This window comes from Siphateles boraxobius, unplaced genomic scaffold (assembly GCF_051911475.1).
Source record: "Siphateles boraxobius isolate OS27281-9 unplaced genomic scaffold, OSU_SipBor_1 77, whole genome shotgun sequence".
Classification (NCBI taxonomy): domain Eukaryota; kingdom Metazoa; phylum Chordata; class Actinopteri; order Cypriniformes; family Leuciscidae; genus Siphateles; species Siphateles boraxobius.
The window spans coordinates 13148672-13169826 of record NW_027509205.1 but is presented as its reverse complement, the minus strand read 5'-3'; the positions used below and the strand labels follow the sequence as shown (position 1 = coordinate 13169826).

General features: G+C 40.2%; 2 protein-coding genes across 7 annotated transcripts; one reads left to right on the top strand and one right to left on the bottom strand.

Annotated features, from left to right (window-relative positions):
* Window positions 1–150: 150 nt before the first annotated feature.
* Window positions 151–5634, top strand: pcmtd2a (protein-L-isoaspartate (D-aspartate) O-methyltransferase domain containing 2a). The gene is made up of 6 exons (XM_077218466.1): window positions 151–504; window positions 2178–2503; window positions 2951–3053; window positions 3170–3341; window positions 3431–3554; window positions 4121–5634. The coding sequence occupies exons 2-6, from the start codon at window positions 2197–2199 to the stop codon at window positions 4546–4548; spliced, it is 1134 nt and encodes a 377-aa protein (XP_077074581.1). The 5' UTR covers window positions 151–504; window positions 2178–2196; the 3' UTR covers window positions 4549–5634.
* A 172-nt stretch (window positions 5635–5806) lies between these two features.
* Window positions 5807–20989, bottom strand: asxl1 (ASXL transcriptional regulator 1). Of its 6 annotated transcripts, XM_077218463.1 has the most exons (13): window positions 20456–20640; window positions 16513–16595; window positions 16306–16308; window positions 16071–16188; window positions 15125–15278; window positions 13928–14001; window positions 13085–13169; window positions 12376–12495; window positions 11158–11324; window positions 10947–11043; window positions 10718–10823; window positions 9701–10613; window positions 5807–9575 (listed from the first exon to the last, which is right to left on the bottom strand). In XM_077218463.1, the coding sequence occupies exons 1-13, from the start codon at window positions 20510–20512 to the stop codon at window positions 6423–6425; spliced, it is 5130 nt and encodes a 1709-aa protein (XP_077074578.1). In that variant the 5' UTR covers window positions 20513–20640; the 3' UTR covers window positions 5807–6422. The 6 variants fall into 6 exon arrangements, with proteins under 6 accessions (XP_077074578.1, XP_077074574.1, XP_077074579.1 ...); XM_077218459.1 differs by lacking the exon at window positions 16306–16308 and having other exon boundaries at window positions 16508–16595; window positions 20456–20989; XM_077218464.1 differs by lacking the exon at window positions 12376–12495 and having other exon boundaries at window positions 20456–20589.
* Between the last annotated feature and the right edge of the window lie 166 nt (window positions 20990–21155).

Here is a 21155-nt window from a genome sequence, read left to right as displayed (position 1 = left end):
TAAACATAATTGGCTTTATGTGGCCAGAAATGAAAGAGAACATAAAACTACTGAGAATTAAAAAGTGTAAAAAAAATTTTTTTTTTTAATTATTGTCAAATAATCCTGGTTTCTCCAATCCTTATCAATACCAGACACTATTGTGTTAATGAATATGTCATAAAATAATGTAGTGCAGGATCCATGTGCTCTATGGCCCATATTTCTGTTTGTGCGCTTGACGTCACGGAGTCAGCTGGCCAATGTTTACATCCAGCGCAGCTTGCCGTGAACGTCTATGGGGAGAAACCGAGACTATAGAAACAACAGGAGAATATTAACTTGAATCAACTCGAATGGACATCATCACCGGACCATAGCCAGGATACGTGTCTCAGTGTCAGACGGTTCAGCTCGGTCGACTGTAAAGTCGTCGGGGTGTTTCCGGTGACGAGTTTCTCCCCAAAATCCAGTCCATCCCCATTTCTCCTTTCCTTTGTCTTCATTTTTGACTACTTTTTGCAGGTAAGCGCATTATATGAGTCGTGCTCGCTGTTATATGGTATGTTTCTGGCTTGCTAATAGAATAATAAACTCTTATTATATTTTCACTGAGCATAACCTGTAGTCTCGCATTCAGAATGAACGGCAGGACGTGATTAAAAATAACGGCCATAGCTATGTGTGTTTTCATATTTAACTCTATTTTGAGAAACTACCCGGATGTTCAACAAAAACACAGCACAATATGGGTTTGTTATCGAATGGCGCAGCTGCATTTGAGCGCGCGGTGATTGGTGGGAACCTTCCTCACATCTGCAGTTTCTACACAGCGTCTCTGGGGAAGCTTTAACTTTCCGACAGTGTAGCCCAGCGCCCTCATCCGTTAACTGGACAAAATGCTGTTTTGTTGGGTCCGAACCATGTACAGTGGCCTCAAAAATGATTTGAACACCTAACGTAATATGAGTGTCTTCTTAAGCAAAAAGTTTCAGAAATGTTTTAACTTGTGAACATAGTGTTCAGAAAAATTACCAAATGAATTTGGGAAATTTGTTTGTCGAACAATAGTGAAAGCCATTGCTCAGATATATAAGTGTACAGTCTTTCATCTTGTAAAACAGTCATTCTTCTCAACAAGTGGGTCACAATCCAAATTGTTGTCTTTTCTGTAACTAACTAACTAACTAACTAACTAACTAACTAACTAACTAACTAACTAACTAACTAACTAGTAACCATAATAGGCTATAACCACATTGTGTCAACCATAATTTGTTTTATGCAATCAATTATTGGCTGCCAACAGAATGGTAACATCAAAATTCAAGAGATGTTTAACTAAAATTACTCTGGGATCAATTGGGATTTTTAATAAAGATTTTTATTCAGTTAAGGTGCATTAAATTGTTCACAAGTGACAGTGAAGTCATTTATAATTTTACAAAAGATTCCTATTTCAAATAAACGCTGTTCTTTTGAAAATTCTGTTAAAAAACACAAAACAGTACAGCTGTTTTCCTGAAGAATGAATGAAACACTGAAGACTGAAGTAATGGCTGCTGTATTTTGGGATCATATTAATGCAGCCTTGGTGAGCATAAGATATATCTTTCGAAAACACTCATTTTTAATTTTTAAACGGTAGCTGAATAACTAAATTGTACATTTTTTAAATAATGTCATGTTAATTATTTTGCTTATTACTGGGTCTGTTGATATCATGGTAATATTAATATTTGGTTACACTTTATTTTAAGGTGTCTGTGTTACAGTGTAATTATATATTTAAGTACTGAATAATAGTAATTGACTAGCTGTACTTACTAGAGGGTTAGGATAAGGGTTTGGTTTAGGGTTAGTTGCATGTAATTATGCAAAATTTATAGTTATTACTACAGTAACTACATGTAACATGGAATAAGGACACTGTAAAATAGTGTTACCTAATATATTTCAGTGTTTGTTTTTAAGGATATTTTTGTTTACTTTTGTGTGTTAATCATTTGTGGTACTGTGCTGGGGCACCACTGTCCTCAAGCAAAACCAGTTGTGAATCACTGTTATAGACTGATGCAAGAAACAGAGGAAGGTGGTTGTTGATCAATTAATCTTTTTATTATCAACAGGAAGTATGTTTCTTGTGTTTTTTCTTTGGTTATGCTTACATGTCTTTATTTTTCTTCTTGTCTGTTTAGCCTCAAACAAAGAGCCAAAATGGGAGGTGCGGTCAGTGCTGGGGAGGACAATGACGAGTTGATTGACAACCTGAAAGAAGCCCAATACATCCGATCTGATCTGGTCGAGCATGCCTTCAGAGCCATTGATCGTGCTGACTACTATCTGGAAGAATTCCGCGACAGTGCCTACAAGGATTTGGCCTGGAGACACGGCAACATCCACCTTTCTGCACCCTGTATCTACTCTGAGGTGATGGAGGCTTTATACCTGCAGCCTGGCCTGTCTTTTCTCAACCTAGGCAGTGGCACAGGCTACCTCAGCACCATGGTGGGACTTATACTGGGTAGGTTAATAGAGAATTTGACTGATTTGAGTTTGTTCTGCTTATTTTAGCTGATTCAAGGGGATAGTCCACCCAAAAAATTAAAATGCTGTCATCATTTACTCATCCTTGTATCGTTCCAAACCTGTATGACTTTCTTTCTTCTGGGAAAAGAAGAAAGAAGATAGTTTCGCTTCCAATTGACTTCCATTGTATTTTTTGTCCATACAACGGAAGTCAATGGTAAGCAAAAAGGTTTGGTTTCTAACATTCTTCCAAATATTTCTTTTGTGTTCCAGAAAAGAAATAAAGTCATACAGGTTTGAAACAACATGAGGGTGAGTAAATGATGGCAAATTGTCATTTTTGGGTGGATTATATAATCCATTTATAATCCACCCAAAAGTAAATTTTCTGCTAAATATAATACCTGTTAAGTGATCACTTTATTCTGTGTCATATATTTAGGGCCATTTGGTGTGAATCATGGTGTTGAATTGCATGAAGATGTTATAGAATATGCTTATCAGAAGCTGGACTTCTTCATCAAGACGAATGATAGTTTTGACAGGTGGAGTAACTTTTGGGTTTTCACTTTTGGGTTAAAAATAAACTGTATTCCCTTGTTGAAAGTCTAGCGTGCAAAATGATGGAATGGTGATTGACATGTCTAATCTTTTGGTCTAGGTTTGAGTTCTGTGAGCCCTCCTTTGTAGTGGGCAACTGTCTGGAAATTCCTCCAGAAAGTAGGCATTATGACAGAGTTTATTGTGGCGCAGGGGTCCAGAGGGAACATGAAGACTACATGAAGAAGTTGTTGAAGGTTGGGGGAATCTTAGTACTGCCACTGGAAGAAAAGGTGAATAATGCAATCTTACAATGGATCTGGTCTCATGTAATCCAGGAGATACATGTGTGAAATGTATATGGTTTTCTCATTTGCTCTAGCTCACAAAAATAACTCGGACAGGATATAACACATGGGAAACAAGAAAGATTATTGCTGTGTCCTTCGCACCACTTGTGCTCCCTAAACACAGGGAAAATGGCAAACCAAGAGCAGTGTCCCTACGTAAGTAACCTGCTGTATTTTGTGTACACTTAATGTTTAAAACAATTAAAACTATATTAGATTTTTTTTATCCTAATATATATTTTTTGTTGTACACTATTAGAAATACTTTAATTCAGCAAGGAATGCATTAAATTGATCAAAAGTGACAGTAAAAAAACATATTTAATGTAAATGCTATTCTTTTGAACTTTCTATTCATCAAAGTATACAGAAAAATTGTTCCACAAAAATATCATGTTTTCAACATGATTTCTGAAGGATCATGTGACACTGAAGAATGACTGGAGTGATGCATGCTGAAAATTCAGCTGTCACCACAGCAATAAATTACATTTTAAAATATATTAATATAGAAGTTATTTTTACAGTCATTTTAAATTGTTCAAATGTTTCACAATATTGATGTTTTTACTGTATTTTTAATCATATAATGCAGCCTTGGTGAGCATGAGACTTTTAAAACCATAAAAATTGTACCTAATCTTTTGAACGTTAGTGTATTTAGAGTAAGAATTGTGTATGTGTATAAATTAAGTAAAAAAATAAAATAAAATAAAACGCAGCTGCCATGTTCGAGGTGCGAAGTCTTCAGGATTTGGCCCGCATCACCATCCGTCACATTCTAAAGATATCTGGGTCTGGATCCTTGCCACTACCCCAGAGAATTGGATTGAAGCGAAGAAATCACTTTAAACAGAAACGTGAGCACCGTGACACCCCTCTTCTGACCAATAGTTATTTGTTCATGAGTCGCTTAATTCCCGGACCCATGGACAACAACAACAACCAGTCATCCACAGACAATGAGGATGAAGATGAAGACTGCAGTAGGGCTTGTGAGCAACTAGAGGATAAAGAAGAGAATGGGAGGAGGAAGGAGGGCAGTGTTTTGGTGATAGAGACTCCAGTAAACCTCTTAAGGGAGAGAATCCTCAGCCTGCCTTTGCCGGAGCCTCTCAAGATGTATCTTCTTTATTACAGAGAGAAGTAGACCTCTGCTTTCTGTGCATAGTCTGTAATAGACTACTCACAGCTACCTATCACTGTCACTTTAAGAGTCCATGGCTCTTTAGTTACTCACTTTCATATTATCCTGGTGATCTTTCTCATAGAATTGCGCCACTCTTTTTTTCTGCCAAGTTAGTTTTATTCATCTATGAGGGGAAATTAAGTCTCATTTGGATCCACCAAAGTTTGAAGTCTGGATTCATGGTCTAGGATGCTTCAACACGGAAACAAGAAACAGAGTGAAAACTAATTGATTAATCTATGTTTCATGTTATTTGTGGAGTGATTTTTTCAAATTAAGACAAGACCAGTGGCTAACAATTTACTAAATCATAAATGCAGTGTAGTCTCACTTGTTTTGTGTGTGTTATATACCATCTAGTTTCAGTTTATATTTACTATGAAAAGTGAAAATCTAAATATTCTGGTGTATGGATTTGTAACAAATGTCTAATTGTGTGAAGATACAAAGGCACGTTTAAAAAATGTTATTGTCCAACAATCTCTGTAGTAAAGTTTTTGAAAATTTCAAGATAAAAGTCGTTCTGTTTTTAGGGCTTGTGTTTGCATTTTTGCTTTTTAAAAGTATAAAAGGTATAGTCTATAGTTGTGTAATCAGTTATAAAATATACATTTAAATGTAATTATAAAATGGTCTGATGTGCACTGTCAAGCGATGTAGAATTGACTAATTGAATAACTCACCATTTTTAAATCGACCCTTTATATCGTCTATATCATGACCCAAAACATTTCACCTTAGAAATCAGATTTATTTTTAATTTTTTAAAGGTTAAAGTATGGAATGTGAACTATAATCCATCATCATGCAGCAAAGACCAGAGGGTCCAAGTTGTTTTGACGTATGAATCAGTTTCCAGTTTTAAAACTAGTTTGGAGAACACAAAAAGCAAAGCATTATGTTTGTATTCTGATACATAAACTATATCTAGTAGTCTCTGCAACCATTTAATGTAAAATTAAAGTCTAAACTTCTTAATATGCAATGTTCACAGGATCACATGCAAGACAAATTAAATGAATAAATGCATCATTTCAATTTCTAAAAGTGTGGATCATAGTTTTTTGCATTATTATATGAGGACAGGAGACAAATATTTCCTAAATGGGTAACATTAAAAGAAATATCTGCACAAGCTGTGGAAACGCACCATGATATTCTTTAATACCACCACTTTGGGCCACTTTACCCTCAGTTAAAGAAGCTCAAATAGAGAAAATACGCTCACTTTCAGCTTTATTAGATTTGAATACTGTGCTTAACCGCCAAGTACAGACTGGACTTCACTTTGGATAAGAAAATAAAAATGGAAACAAAAAGAAGAGTGAAAGCACTTACAAAATAACAAAAATGTATTTTCTTGTTTAATGATTAAAAAAATATTTCTTTGCAAGACATTACACAAAATTCTCATAAAGCTCTCTTCACAGAGAGGCATCAAGAGAAGAAAACAAAAAAGGAACGCCACCATTTTCACACTGAACTGATGACTGGTGTCAAGTAGATGAGGTAAATGTTTTGTTGGAGAAAAAAAAGGCACAATTTACAATCGACCGTGCCATGTAAATTCACGTAATAATACCAATAATAATAACAACAATATCATTATTATTGTAATAATAACACCATCATAACAGCAATAGAAAAAATATGCAACAAAAATACAGACTGAATTTTATCTTACAAGTAATCTTCCAGCCCTACTGTATTGCCTGGCCCAGCAATAAAAAATACTGCAGTATCCTCATTCTTTGCTCGCAAGAGTCCAAGATTTCCAGTGGTATTCAACCACTGGCAAGGGGCTAGAATTGTCTGGAGTGAGGAGCTGCAGCAAACTATCTGACAACCAGACATGACACACACAGTTTCGAGGGGCCAATGCAATCGTCATGGCAGAAAGCGCCACAGCCCTGGCACATGATCATAGCCTTAAGTCGGCAGGAACATTTGAGAGCCACTTCTTCTGCAGCACTGTCCGCAAATGCCTGAATGCTAAGCGTGGCGCTCTGGCCTCCACTGCTGCTGACGCTCACACGTGGCCTTATCTGCAGCACACCATCGGCTAAACTGCGGGAGAAGCCGCTACCATCCACCACAGACACATTAGCTGTGTAACTGAAGCTGGATGAGGACCCTCCGTTGCCCCCACTCTGCTGCAGTTTTGGTAGCTTGCTATATAACTGGTAAGGGAGACTGGAGGCAGATGAAGAAGGAGATGAGGAGACAGGGGAAGCAGAGGTGTCTGCTTGACGGGCATATGGGTTTCTGACTTGTTCCTTTTTAGCCATTCTGACAAGAGACATTTCCATATTTAGCAGTCCTTCCATAGCTCCACCACCTCCATGAAAACTGTCCAGAGGCTCCTTTTTGGTTATTACAACAGAAGTATTGCCAATGATCGGAGCAGGTGAGTTTTTGGTCAGAGCTTGTTGGCACGAAGGGCGCGAGGGGACTTCATTCTTTACTGTAGCTATAGGAGAAAGCTGTTGCTGATACGTCTGATGCTGGGGTGGTTGGGGTTTGCTTGGGCGCCAGTTAATCTTAACAGTAGGTACAACCTCCGATGGACAAAGGTCACCATGTGGAGGTGAGGGAGCATCAGGTGCAGTTCTGCACACGGACTGGGAGAGATTGTTAGGATGCTGTTGAAAGCCAGCTGGCCTCTCCAGATTTTCACCTCGTGGAGGAAGAGGTCCAGGGTGCTCTTTAATGACAGCTGATTCATAAACTGGAGCATTCTGAGAGTTAATATCCATTGAAGTTCTAGCAGAGGAGTTTGATGGAAGGGATGTTATGACAGGTACTGCTCCTGAGGGCACTGCACCTCCTGATTGTTGAGAACTGAACTGAACATGTGTGGTTCTTGGGCTGGCTTCCTCAAACAAACATGCCATTCGAGATGGAGCAGAACCCGGTGGCGAAGAACCGAAGTTTCGACCAGGTCCAGGAGATACTCGAACGGATGGGGCTTTTTGTTGGAAGTCAGAGACACCAGTTTCAATAGGTCCTCCTGACTCAGACGGGCCTCTAAAACGTGGTCCCAGATTTCTTGGAGGTTGACGACTGGCTGAGTTACCTGCAGGGGAACCTGGAAGTCGATTAATGTCCAGCTTGCTGACTGAGTGAGGCTGGGGTAAGACCTTCTCTAAGGGTAGGCTGCCTTGAAGAAGTTGGGTGACAAGAGGGTTGTTGGCCTCTACAGAGGAAACTGGTCGAGATGAACCTTGGAATCTTCTGCCAACTGGAGGACCAGCAGAATTTAAAACAAAATCTTCTCCAGGACCTCTGCTCAGAGGTTTGGTGTCATCCTCTGTTGAAACAAACAGCTTCACACCATTGCCATTATCATTAAGCTGTAGATGTCTGCTTTGGTCCCTCTCTGCCTGTGTCAGGTAAGCTTGCACTTGGGCTTGTGAGGGCGCAGTGGTAATCTGTTCCTGAGCACGGTTTATAGCATGGGTATGAATTGTATGTTGCTTGTGGGAATGAATGACTGGCTGGTTTGGCACACCATTAGGGAAGCGAGCCTGAATGACAGTTTGGGTATGGTTGGGGTTAGATATATGGGCCTGTATGACTGGTTGCTGATGCTGAGGAGGATTCAACATTGATGAAGTGAGTCGACTTGAGGTCTGAATGACAGGATGATTCTGTGACTTTGTATTCTGAGCATGCATTCCGTTAATATCCATCTGGGTTTCATGCCAATCCACGGTTTCATCCTCCTGAGTTTCATTTTCAAAGTCAGATGCTGTCTCTGTTGAATCACTGTGTGCTCCAGTGTCTTCCTCGCCAGCATTACTTGTTAGACAAGGTAGAGAGCCCGATTCATATTTGCCATCAGCATCACTTTCTCCATTCCTATGTTCTTGTAGCATCCCGTCTCTCATGGAATGCTCTTCACTACTTTCTACCCATCCATTCCGGGCTGTAATAAGTGTCTCTTTGGGTATTTTCAAGTCTGAGCCATGCTGGATAACTCCAGTATTCCCTGGGTGAAGCTCACCACCATTCTTTTCACCTTCCCAGGGTTGAGAAGCTGCCAAGGTCCTGATGACATCCACACCCTGTGCACCAAATCTTGGCAGCGAGTCTGGTATAGAGGTGGGCACTAAAGAAATGGCATCATTTGATGCTGAGGTGCAAACAGGAGTAGTCGTTCTACTCTCACTGGACTCTGCCTCCTCACCTCTGGGGTCTTGGTGGCTACAAAAAGACTCTTGATCACTTGGCGTAGGCACTGGGGTGTCTAAGGTCTGCTCCGAGGCTTTATCACTTGGGCAGGCAGTCATCTCTTCCTCTCCACAAATCTCCTCCACCTGGTCCTGGGAAGCAGGGCTGTCGGTTGCAGGTGGTGATAGCGTGAGTGTTTTCGGAGACTCTGATGGTGGTAGAGATGGGTTTGAAGACACAGAGGAGGGAGATGGTTCAGTCAGTGAGGGAGATGGTTCAGTCAGTGAGGGAGACGGTTCAGTCAGTGAGGGAGACGGTTCAGTCAGTGAGGGAGACGGTTCAGTCAGTGAGGGAGACGGTTCAGTCAGTGAGGGAGATGGTTCAGTCAGTGGGGTAGAGGTTTGAGGCCTGTCAGCTGAATCTACACTGGACAGCTGTAGTTGTGTTCCAGACGAATGAGAGCTCGCAGGCGATTCCTGCTCCTCCAATTCAACTCTTCCTCCTCGTCTTCCTCCTCCTCCTGGTTCAACGGGACCTGGGTGCTCTCTCGAACGCCTCCCACTGGAGCGATCCGGTATCCCAGTACCACCCCCCGGGCCGCTCCCCCCAGGCCCTCCCCCATCCCCAGAGGCTGCAACAGCAGCAGCGGCTTCTCGCTGGGCACGGGCTTGCTGTGCACGGGCCTTGATGTCCGCCAGGGTGCGCGCCCCCGTCCCAGAGCGCCGCGACCCTTCGTTGGGGGGGACGATGCGGGGACAGATTTGGTACGTTGGCGGCCCCTTGACCCAGGGCGGTTTGATCCGGGAGAGCTGTATCTAGTGGAGTGGTTAGAAGAGAAACACGCATACGAGATAAGGTTTACACTCATGGAGATGGTTTTCAACTACATAGAGGTTAACAATAGACAGACTAATAAGAAAAAATAACATGTCCAACATACCCGGATTGGCGGGACCTTGGGCTCCTCTGTTGTAGGTTGTGGCTTTTCTGAGTGCACACAGTCAACTGTGTTACGAAAGGACTGACGCTCATCCAGCCGCGCCCTTTTCTCGGGAAAGCTGGTGAAGGCCTGGGACTCGTCTGGCCTTCTCTTCTGCTCCTTGAGCTGAATTGCAGGACTTGATGTGGCGGGACTGGCTGCAGGGCTGCTCTCCCTGCTGCTTGCGCCAGTGCCTGCTGTGCCAGTGGTAATGACTGAAGCCCCATCATCCAGCGGATCGGTGGCAACAGCAGCAGTGGAGGAGGAAGAGGAAGAAGAGGAGTCTGAGCTTGCGGCAAAAGTCTGTCTGTCTGAGGCAGAGGAGGGAGAGGAAGAAGGCGACGATGACGACGACGTTGAAGAGGAGGAAGAGGAAGGAGAGGAGGTAGATGCAACAGCTGGTTCAGGTACTTCAGGCAACAGGCCTGTGGAAGCTTCTGGTTCATCGCAAGTTGAACTTGTGGATTCTGGAGGAGGCGTGGGTACAGGAACAGGGGAGGGGACAGCCTCTGCAGAGAGATTTTCTTCTGGAACTTCCAGTCCAATGTCTGTTTGGAGGACCACCTCTCCCTGAACTGCTGTTGCTTCTGGGACTGGTGATGCAACTGATGGTATAACATCTGGAGTTGCAGTGCTCTCTGTTGTTTCTTCTGAAGGTAAAGTTGCCGTTGTATTTTTGCAAAGTGAGCGCCGAGCTCTACGTCTGAGGTCAGCCCGTGAACGCCGTCTGATACGGCCTTCCCTCCGTCTTCTTCCAACACTTCGCCTCTTGGGTGTAGCCACTGTAGCAGAATCAGAGTCTAAAACTGCACCGGCAACATCTCCAGCATCGCTCATTGTGAGCTTTAATGCCTCTTCTCTTGTCAAGCCAGACCTTAAAAAACACACAAAAAACTGAGTAAGTTATTTTAATTCAACATTAATAATCAGATTAACAAAATAATTCTAAGATAAAAAGGGAAAAAAAGGCTTTTGAACCTTTGGCCATGGTACTCCTCAAAGAACTTCTCTTTCCATGCTTCTACTTTCTTCTCCTTTTCCATCTCTTGCCTGAAGCGGACCTGCATCTCATGAGTGAACTCACCTTCAAGAATGTAAAAATATTTTCACTTTATCCACCAATATAGTAAATTGCCTAGAGCCACTTGTCTTGGTCGGTTTCTGTCATTTCTTTTCATATATTACAGGACAAAAGTAAGAGATTCACCCTCAGCTAGACGCTCTTTCCAGCTCTGGGAGGCATGAGTGAAAAATTCATTATTAAGGGCTGAGCTGCTTAGCCGAGCAAGGCCATCGGGGCCAACCTACGCATTAAAAGAATGAAAATTAGGTGAAAAAAGAGAGAAAGAACATTTATACAAATGTAACAATTGAAAATTAAGAAGTCCAAGAATTCTACAATTCTTTAAGAATTATACCTGTCTGTCCACCTCTGGTAAAAGCTGGAGTAGTTGCTGCTGGGAGTGAGGGGGAAAAGCAGCAAAGGTGCGTGTGTTGATGAGAGCACGAATGTTGGTGTTGACCAGGATGGAGCCTGGAGTCTCAAAATCCACCTCCACTCCTCCTCGATTCCTTTTCATGGGACCTGCAAAATACAGTCTTACATTGAGTATATGTAAGAAAGTTGCTTCATGAGACCTAAGAATGTGTGCACGGCAGGGCCATATTTATGTAATATCTTAATAGCAGACTCTGGTCTACATTCCCATAGGCTATATTTAGAGTATGATACATGAATATATGAAGTGCTAGTAAATCTGTATAATCGGAGAGTGTTATAGCAGAACTCTAGTAAAGCAATAACAATAGTCTTTAAGTTTACCTGAGCCATTGATCAATCCACACAGCTTTTACATTACAATCAGGTGAACATTACATTACCTAATGCTGCAATTAATAACCAAAATTATTATGCCTATAAATAAGCACACTACAAAAAAAGTCTACAATGAAATACAAACAGTTTTTGGCTAAGATCTAAGACCAACTTATTGGGAGTCTGACAAAGTACACTAACAAAACTGCAAAAGACAAACCATAGTTTGAACTCAGCTATAGACTAACAAGGTTTGAAATTAGTCAGGTTTCTATGAGTTTGTCCAATTTATGCTCAGGTGAAAGCAATAAAATGAGCTGAGGCAAAGGAATAAACACTGGATTCCAAACTTATATGTACGCAGATATTGTTACCTACAATTTTAAAAGTTTAATCAGGTATGTCAATTTTATTAGAAGTCAAAACAATAATGCACTTAGAGAAACCAGCATGACAAAAGATTCACATAGCATGTCCTTCATTCAATAGCATCAGGACAAAAGATTCTACACAATACTTCTATTTGCAGTGGATGGGTGCAAAAGAAAATGATAAAAATAAATGAAAATGGCTATTTGTTTATTTCACTATTTCCTCCAGGTGCCTTAATTGCTGGTTAGAAATAACTGACTGGGAATATAGAGTGACTGAAATAAAGACTGGAACATTGTCATTAGATTGACAGACTTGTTAGCTATTCACTCTCTTAATGTAATACCTGGGAAGAAGTTAATTATTGATGTTGTGGGGGACATTTGTGAGCAAGGGGCTTAAGGGAAGTAATTAATACATGGGGGTCCTTGGTTTTCATCCTCTGTACCTGAACGAAGACCACGTATGCTCTTGAAGTGTTGGGTGCGTTTCCAGCCCAGCTCGGAGCGGGCACGGAGAGTAGGGCCTGGACCCCCCCTAGAGCCTTCCCTGCGCCTCCCCGCTGCTCCTGAGGGTAAAGGTGGGGGGAGGATGGAGGCTGGTGAGACTCTCTGAGAACGAGTGAGTGTGGGTAGGGCAGCTGAGGCATGAAGGCTAGTGGCACTAAAGAGGCCAAAGTGACAGGCATGTGCGTGAAACACAAAAAGTCAAAGGGACGGATATCCCGAGGCACAGAGACAAAGAGGAAGAGGGGTGAATGGATATCTCTAAGGCGCAAATGCAAAGCAGATATCCAAGGGGAACAGAGCAGGGCTGACAGGACAAACCAGAAACACTGCTTTCACACTGAGGGGTATTGACGTTCAAGTGACAAAAATGTCAGTGGCTTCAAGAAAAGATGCTGTTTTTAGTGCAAAGTTAACCAAGAAAAAGAGGCGGCGGCTGTCAATGGGAGGGAACTGTGGGAAAACAGCCTTTGAGGACTATAAATGATTAGAGAGTGTCAATGTGTAAAATTACAAACACTGTCAGGCCACTCAGATAAAGAGCATCCACAGTCAGAGGAAGCAGGTATACAAACCACTGCAGAGTGTGTGGGTGGGGGATACAGAAAGAAGGGGGGTGAAAAAGTGAACAAGAAAAAGAGCTATTATAACCTGATGGGACGTGTTCACCGTTGACCTTGAGAGGAGTGAGCACTACACGGGGCATCATCACAGCTTTCTTCCTCTGTCTCCCTGACTGTAAGAGGGATTGGAGAAATAATCATGAGCACATACACACAGCTTCTCCACAGAAATGGAAAATAACAGCATGCTCAGAGGAGATTTTAAAGGGAATGTAATATCTGATAACATTTCAGAATGTAAGGATTTAAAAAAAAAATAAAAAAAATAATGCAGCTACAAAGAACTCAAAAGGAAAAAAAACGGTGTAACTGTCCTGGAGATGAGTGGGCATTTTCAGTTCATTCTCTATGGGAGCTGAGCGACTGGCCTGAGCAGGGGATTGTGGGATTGACAAGTGGTAAGAGCATCAAACTTCAGCTTTATGCAGAAAATGTTCAACTTTATACAAATGAGAGGGAAAAAAGCATGAAGGCAGTCAAAGGTTTCAAAATCTGCTGATTAGCACTGGAGTTCCTGTGGAGTCAGTGCTTAAACCACAAACAATTTTACTGCATTTACTGGAAATTAACAACCAAGCAAATGATCTAATTAGGATCAAAGTCTTTTTCATGACTGATGTCAGTGTTATCTGTGGGGTTTTCTTGATTTGACTCATGTCAACTTTCTGCACTTCACTAATGACTCATTTTCACATACTGACGTCATGTATTCAGCTGCCTTCCTGGCATAACTAGTGATCTGAGGAGGAGTTGAGTGCTGTGCATAAGGATGATGCTTAGATGAAAATCCATAATCGGAGGTTCCTGCATGTAAAAATTATTTATGAAGGTGATGGTTGATTGTAAAGGTGAAGTTAGGCACTGCAGGTACCTGCGAGGAGCGACTGAGCCTTGTCTGTGGTTCTGTGGAACAAGAGGCACTGGAGGAAGTCTCATCCACAGAAGCTGGAACAAAGAGGAAACCAGCAGAACATCCATTAATAATTTTATCTCAACAATTTATACTTTAATTTTGTTCATGTGTTAATAGAGAGAGAGAGAATAATTATTTTTTTCTATTTTCTATTTCTACTTATAGCTGCTCATTTAACCGGTGAAAGATTAATTACGCAGTCTTACAACAAACTAAAACATATTACAACATAAACGTCAGTAAAATTGTCATTATTCATCAACAGTAGATTAAAAGTGCAGGAGCAGTAATTCACTGTCATTTCTTATTGGTAATTCACTAACACATGGGCATTGGTGAACACTTCCGTTTCCTTTATTATGTCTTGTTGGCTGATTGTTTGGTATTGGGAAGGAGGTGAGTAGTGCAAAAGTTGACTGTATTATAACGTATTTGGCTGTATTATGCATTTACATTAGTCTTCATATGCATTTATATCACAATAAAGTGAAAAAAACCCCACAAAAGTAGTATACAGCAAATACTTTGCAATAGGTATGCAAATATTGTATTCCGAAAAAAAAGAAGAAAAAGATACACTTATGGTAATTGCCTTACGCAGAAGAATAATAGATGCCATAACCATTATTTAATTATGGGAAATGAATTTTAAAAATTAAATAAGAATAAGAAATAAAGCTGCATTCTAGAATCATCATGCTTCGAAATGACATCAAACCACATCTGCCAAGGATGAAAAGTGTAGTTTTTTCACATAAACGTGTAAAACAGAAAAATATTAAATGCATTGTAATTTACAGGCATAATATCACATGTATTCTTTTTCACGCCACACACAAATAAATGTTCTAAACCACTCTCATCTAGGTCACTGCTGGATGCGTCATGTGCCGCAGTATCCATGGCAACACACACATCCAAAGCAAAAAAAGAAATCAATGTCTCTCAGGCACTACATGCTTCTTAAGCTCAGGGTATTTAATGCTCATCACTATTTGGAATCAAAGCTTTTCTTAAAAATGAAAAGATGGGGTCTCTACTTTTCAGCTCTTTTATACGCTTCTTTAATTATAAGCCTGTTCCACTTACTGGAAAACAGAGTGAATTAATCAATTCTTGGGGGGGGGGGGTGAAAAGAATGAACAGTCCACAAACCATCATTTTCCCCACTAGCGGCAGCCGCCTCTGTGGAGTCACAGCTTTCCTGCTCTGCTCCTTCAACTGTTGCTGTGGTGGATCCTGTTGAAGTACCAGTCCCATCTCCAGACTCGTTCGCTGTCGGGCTCTTTGTCCACTGAAGTGCATTTTTCTGTAGGCATCAGTGGGTAGATACAGACACAGGACATGTAGCTCTTTCTATGTGGGTATTAGAATCATAATCCAGTTGCTAAACCAAGGGTTCCTACACATTTTCCATTTCAAAATTCCATACTTCTCCAGACTCAAATGTCCAAACCTCTTTTTTTTTACAGCATTATTTTTAGGATTATATTTGGTATATAGTGGAGTCATCTGTAAATATTTTTATTGGGTTTCTTGAAGTGATAACATGCACTTACATGAAAAGAAACCTTAAACACTTCAAAACCAGCATATATTCATCACAGATGCACCAGTTTGATATAGTAAATGTGGATTTATGTGCATGATAAACAAACAGCAAACTACAGTCTGATTAAGACGATAGTTTGCTCCTTTATCTGTTGCTGTTTTGAGTGGCATTTGAAAAAAAAAACATTCTTTTAGTGAAGTTCAAAAGAGACTTATGGTAAAGAAAAACAGTTTTGCATAACGAAATTGTGTGCCTTGAACTCACTCGTGTTTGACAGTCACTGAAGGATCACTAAACTTTAGTCATGAAAACATAATACATTTATTTATTTATTAAATTTGTAATTTTGTATATTAGAAAACTGAATAAGTGAAATTGGCTGGAAACAATATTGTAATATTTTTCCATTCTCGGTTTTCTTTTTTCCATACTAATCCAGACCTGGAAATTACTCAATTTAAATTCCATACTTTTGCAAACAGCGTAGGAACCCTGAAAACAAGAGTTCGAAGCATAGAAGAATGCTGCAAGGTTTTACGGATTCTCTACCTTTAGGGTAAACAGACTCATCCTTCCAGGCAGCTTGAAGAAAATACTGTTCTTCACTCGGTCTCCTCTGACCTGAGAGTGAAGCATGGTGACCAGGCAGGCCAGTGGAGCTGTGCCGCTGAGGAAGGATGAAAGAGGGGTAGGAACGTGCAAGTGTCACTCATGTAAGAAAGATTAAACTTTTTAATTGTTTTAATGGAAGATGCAACAAATAGACCTTTAAAATTAATCTTACCTTCTATTTTGGGGTGAATTTTTTATAATGAATTAATTTGAGAAAAAGAGAAAAACAAAAATTCCCATTATAAAGATACACCAATAAAGCCACTCAAGAGACAGTGTTAAAAAATAACTCATTAACATGGACACAATTTCAAGCATGAATATCACTGCTCAAACAGAAACACAGTACATTTATGTTTATGAATGCCTTATACCAGACCTCATTTCTTTCAGCCCCTTTGTTTGGATGACATGCAGAATCTGTTTGGGTGTCATTGGGGCATCAGAAAAGTTCTCCAGAACCTGCAAGAGTTGAAAGAGCACATCAAAATCAAAAACTATCCAATTTAGTACGATTTTTTTTACACTTGTGACAAATAAACAATTTTTAAATGTATGATTAGTCTATTAAATGGCCTTGGGTTTTTGGTTCATCTAACCCCAATCAAATGCATTTCTTTGGGGATGTTTACATTTTTATGTTAAAAAACAGCCAGGCATTGTGCAACAGAATGATCCAGAGAGGTTTTTAAAAAAAAATTTAGCTTGACAATTTTAAAAACACAACTTGAAACGAGAGACTCAAAAACAGTTGAACTGTGACTGCAAAAGACGTCAACTTGTACCTGTATGGATGTAGCAGCAATTTAAAGAGGATGAATTAAAAAAAAGACAATCTTTCAGTGAGGGGTTTACTGTGAAAACCGCTTAACAGTTTAAGCACAGCACTCTCAGCTTGCCAATTACAGTAACATTGCAATTCATACTTATTTTAAGACAACCATGCCAGTTTTAACAGAAGCACTCAGCATTCTTATTTTAGGTCCATATTAGACAGGTTCTGCACAATTCTAGACTTCCACAATTCCTGTATATGACAGGTTTTTTGCCTATATGAAAGTAGAAAAAAAAAGAATAACACAGCTGATATTATGTAGCATGAGTAAAACCTCAGGAAGAACACTATTCACAGAAAATGTGAAATGGGGAAAGGGTGCATTAATCATAACAATACACCATATTTTTAACATTCCTCTCCCCATTGATACGGAGCAAATAATTTCCACCCCTTTTTGGCCACAAAAACATGTAACCTTCTGATTACTTGGTGGTTAAAATGGTAAGCACTGCATCCACTTCCACTGTACTCAGCTGACTCTAAAACCAAGGACATTGAAACAGGAAATGGAAGAGCACAAGCTATTTATTTAAAAAAAAAAGCACACTAAATTAAATGATAAAATACCAGCCAGGTGCACTTCCTGCAAGGAAGCAGGCACGAAAAACGTCAAGCTGTGAGAACTTCAAACTACTAGGCCAATGTCAAGACAAACTTCCTAGTTATTTATAACATAGTCCTGACAAGGCACCAAGGCTTGTGTGTACGTACTGCAATTGAAAGGCGCGGTACATTTATGCATTGCTTCTGTCGAGTTGTGCCAGCATGGTTTCTACTCCTCTCACCCCAGCGATTTCACGGCACCATAGGGAATGAAAAATGGAGTAATATTATACACTACCATAATTCATAGAGCGGACAATTCCTAACATGTATGCACTTAAAAATGAGTGGCTTAGTATTTTTGAAGTCTTGATGAAATGGAAGTGGTGACAGATCTCTTCTTCAGAACTGATGCACAGCCAAGTGAAAAGTATAAAGGGAAATGTAGGGAGAGGACTTCTATCCATCGGTTGTTGATTGGATGGAGCCAAATCTGAATGCAATCTTGCAGTCGATTGTAAGAAAGGGGTGGATAAAATCATTGAAGTCGTCTGCCGTTATAAAGGAACATCAAATTATGACATTTTATTTGAAAATTATGCTGTCAAGAGAACTAGCTAAGACTAAAAAACTGAAAGTTATCTTTTTAAAAGGTCTTATATCGAACAATCCATATGGATCTCTGCGAATAAATGCACAACAGACGAAACAAGGGGTTAAAGTTACAAACAAAACTCTTGCTGCACGAAAATGCTCAGAAGTTACGTTTCTCTTGTTCCCACAAACATCCAATCCATTTGTAGAGGATGGAATATTAAAACAGCCACAAAAAAACAAACCACAGCATCACCCACATCCAGCATCAGGACTAATGAAAACCAAATTTTCTTTTCAACACACCAAAGACAGCTATATACACCATACTGTCCCCTTAAGGAAGGAGCTATCGTGAATGACCAGAAACACTAAAATAGGTGGCCTGCTTCACATTTCTTATTGCAAACAAGTGTACCACCAAGATGATCTGATATACATTGGCCTTGAGCCTAAGTATCTGGTGGCACCTGACTCCCGAAGCTGCCATTTCTCATTGCTGCTTTGTTTCCAAGTCATTATATAATGCTGCAATGCTATTTGAAGCTCTTTAATCACTCATACAACTGAATCATTTAAAAGACTTGATCATCCTATAATTAATGGAACTGAAAATATGACGTTTGTTCACTCAGTCTATTTGATTTTGAGTGTGCCCTTGTGCCCTCATCTCCCCGAGAGCCTGTCCCATTACTACAGACGAGAAGCTGGTAGGTGACTACTCTACCTGGTATACAGGCATGCCCATACCTGCTTCGCAAAGCTCAATCCACGCGTGTGATACCTGCAAAAGAGCACAGTCCTGAAATTTGTTTTGTTGGTTTAAGTTGAAAATATCCTTGGATTTAAATCACCAACAATACTTTAAGTAAAACAGACATCTGATATTAGATGTGTTTTTATTCAGATTTGGCATCACATTTAATTGGTTCACCTTTAACTTCAGGTTCTAAACTGTGACATACATAATTGCAATAGTTGATACAAGCAGTGGTTCTCTAGCACATGGGATCCCCACCCAAAACGACAACACTTGTGTTTTGAGATCTACTCTTGCCAGAGATCATGTTTGTAGCTTCATTTAACCTTTCTCATGCTTTATCTCACACTAGCCATAAGACAAACAACAGATATTACCAAATTCAAAGACTGTCTGGTCTGGATAAAATTCAAGAGTGAAAGCTGTTATGATCACCTAGAAAAGCAGACAAAGACCTGCCAGACACAATGATTTTAACCACACAAAATTGATCAAAAGAAAGCAAAAAAACGCTAATGAACTCTGCTACACAGGTGTATTTGGTCTGTGACACTCATTCTAACATAATGTCTGATAAGGGAGAGCATTTTATTTGATAGTCTCAAATTATACAGTTCTGTTTCTACTAAAGCTCTTTATAACAAAATATAAACTGAAAGTCTAGATGTCCGACATATATCTTACTTAAATGCCAGTCTTTGCAACAAGATTAGACATTTTCCATTTAATTTGCACCAAATGCAACAAAGAAAATATGAAGATACAAATCATATAATACAAGCATCTTCCCAGAAGCATGAACTGAATTACGTATAATTTACATTTAACATGCAATAATATATGCACACCAGATCAATTTTATGCACCCATGTACCACCGCCGTGGAGAATAAAGGAGAAACCCTCTTATCATAATAGCAGATGCATAGCTGTTTTGTCTTAACATGACAAGAGACAGGTCGTTTTTCAACTCCATACAGATGCATACTGATACAGACATAAAGCATTAAAATACCCAATGCTCCTAATACATTTTAAAATTAAAGCCTAATAAACTAACAAAAAATATCAATTGATTACGAACTGGATAAAAACAGAAATATGGCCTACTATCTCAGTTGCTGATTAAAACAAACAAGTAGCTCAAATTAGTATGTAAGACACCTTTGTTAAAACTGGTCTTTAATAACAGGTAAAGATCGCACAACGAGTATTTTCAGCATTTTATTCAGCTCGCTAAAAGAAGCCCTGCAAACAAAGGGTCAAACGGGCAGAGCTGCTAATACGCTAGGCTACCAGCAAGGGCTCTTTCATTCAAATGAGACACAAACACTAGAAATGTAATGCTTATGATGTCAAGGTAAATACAGGCAGCTTGTGTCAAGAGCAATGTCAGCATAAAGGTAAAAGCCGGGTTATGAAACATCACAACTGTCTATAAATACACAGATAGCAGCAGCGGCGGCGGCGCCTGAATGTGTCCAACCCAGCGCGAGACAGCTTTGTTCGCGGCTCTCGTACAACACCCCTAACCCTACACACAGGAATAAAACCGCTATAATTTTCTTAAAAATTATTAATATATTACCATACGAGCTGCCTCTGCCCACGTGCGCTCCTTCTTTCTCTTCTGTTTGTCCTTCATGTTGTCGCGCGGGTGCGGATTTCTGCAGCGGATATGAAACGTGTGCGTGATACACGGCAAGCCCGTTAGCGTGCTAGGCTAGCTGTAACACCAAACGGGTCTTTTGATTCCTTTTCACCCCTAGGACTTGCGTAAGTTAATCGCTCCGTGTGAACTCGCACGCCTTTCCGTAAAACGGCTTGCCAGTAAAGTGATCGGTTGTTGCAGCAGCGGAGGTCCAGGGAGTTTTTTGGTAACGTCTCACTGGTTAAATAGTGGTAAACACAGACAGGGCAGAGAAGAGGCGAGCCCCAGTAGCTTTTGGCATACTGCAGGAAATCCTCACTTTGGAATGCAAGACGAGGAGAACACAACAATGAGGTCAAAGGTCAAACACACTGCAGGAATGCAACACAAAAACAATTCTCCCCATCCCCCTCTTCTTCAGTCGCTCCTATAGCCGCGGCTCATCTGACGGGATGAGGCCACTCCCATTGTAGTGTGCGGCGAGATCAGACGTGATTCATATTAGGCAGCACGACACAGATATGAAAACACTAGAATTCGTTTTTTGGTGCTTCGAAGTTTCTCTGTGGATGTCTACTACATAACACGATGGTAAACGTACCAATGCGTTATGTAAAGTAAAATACATCAAAGAAAA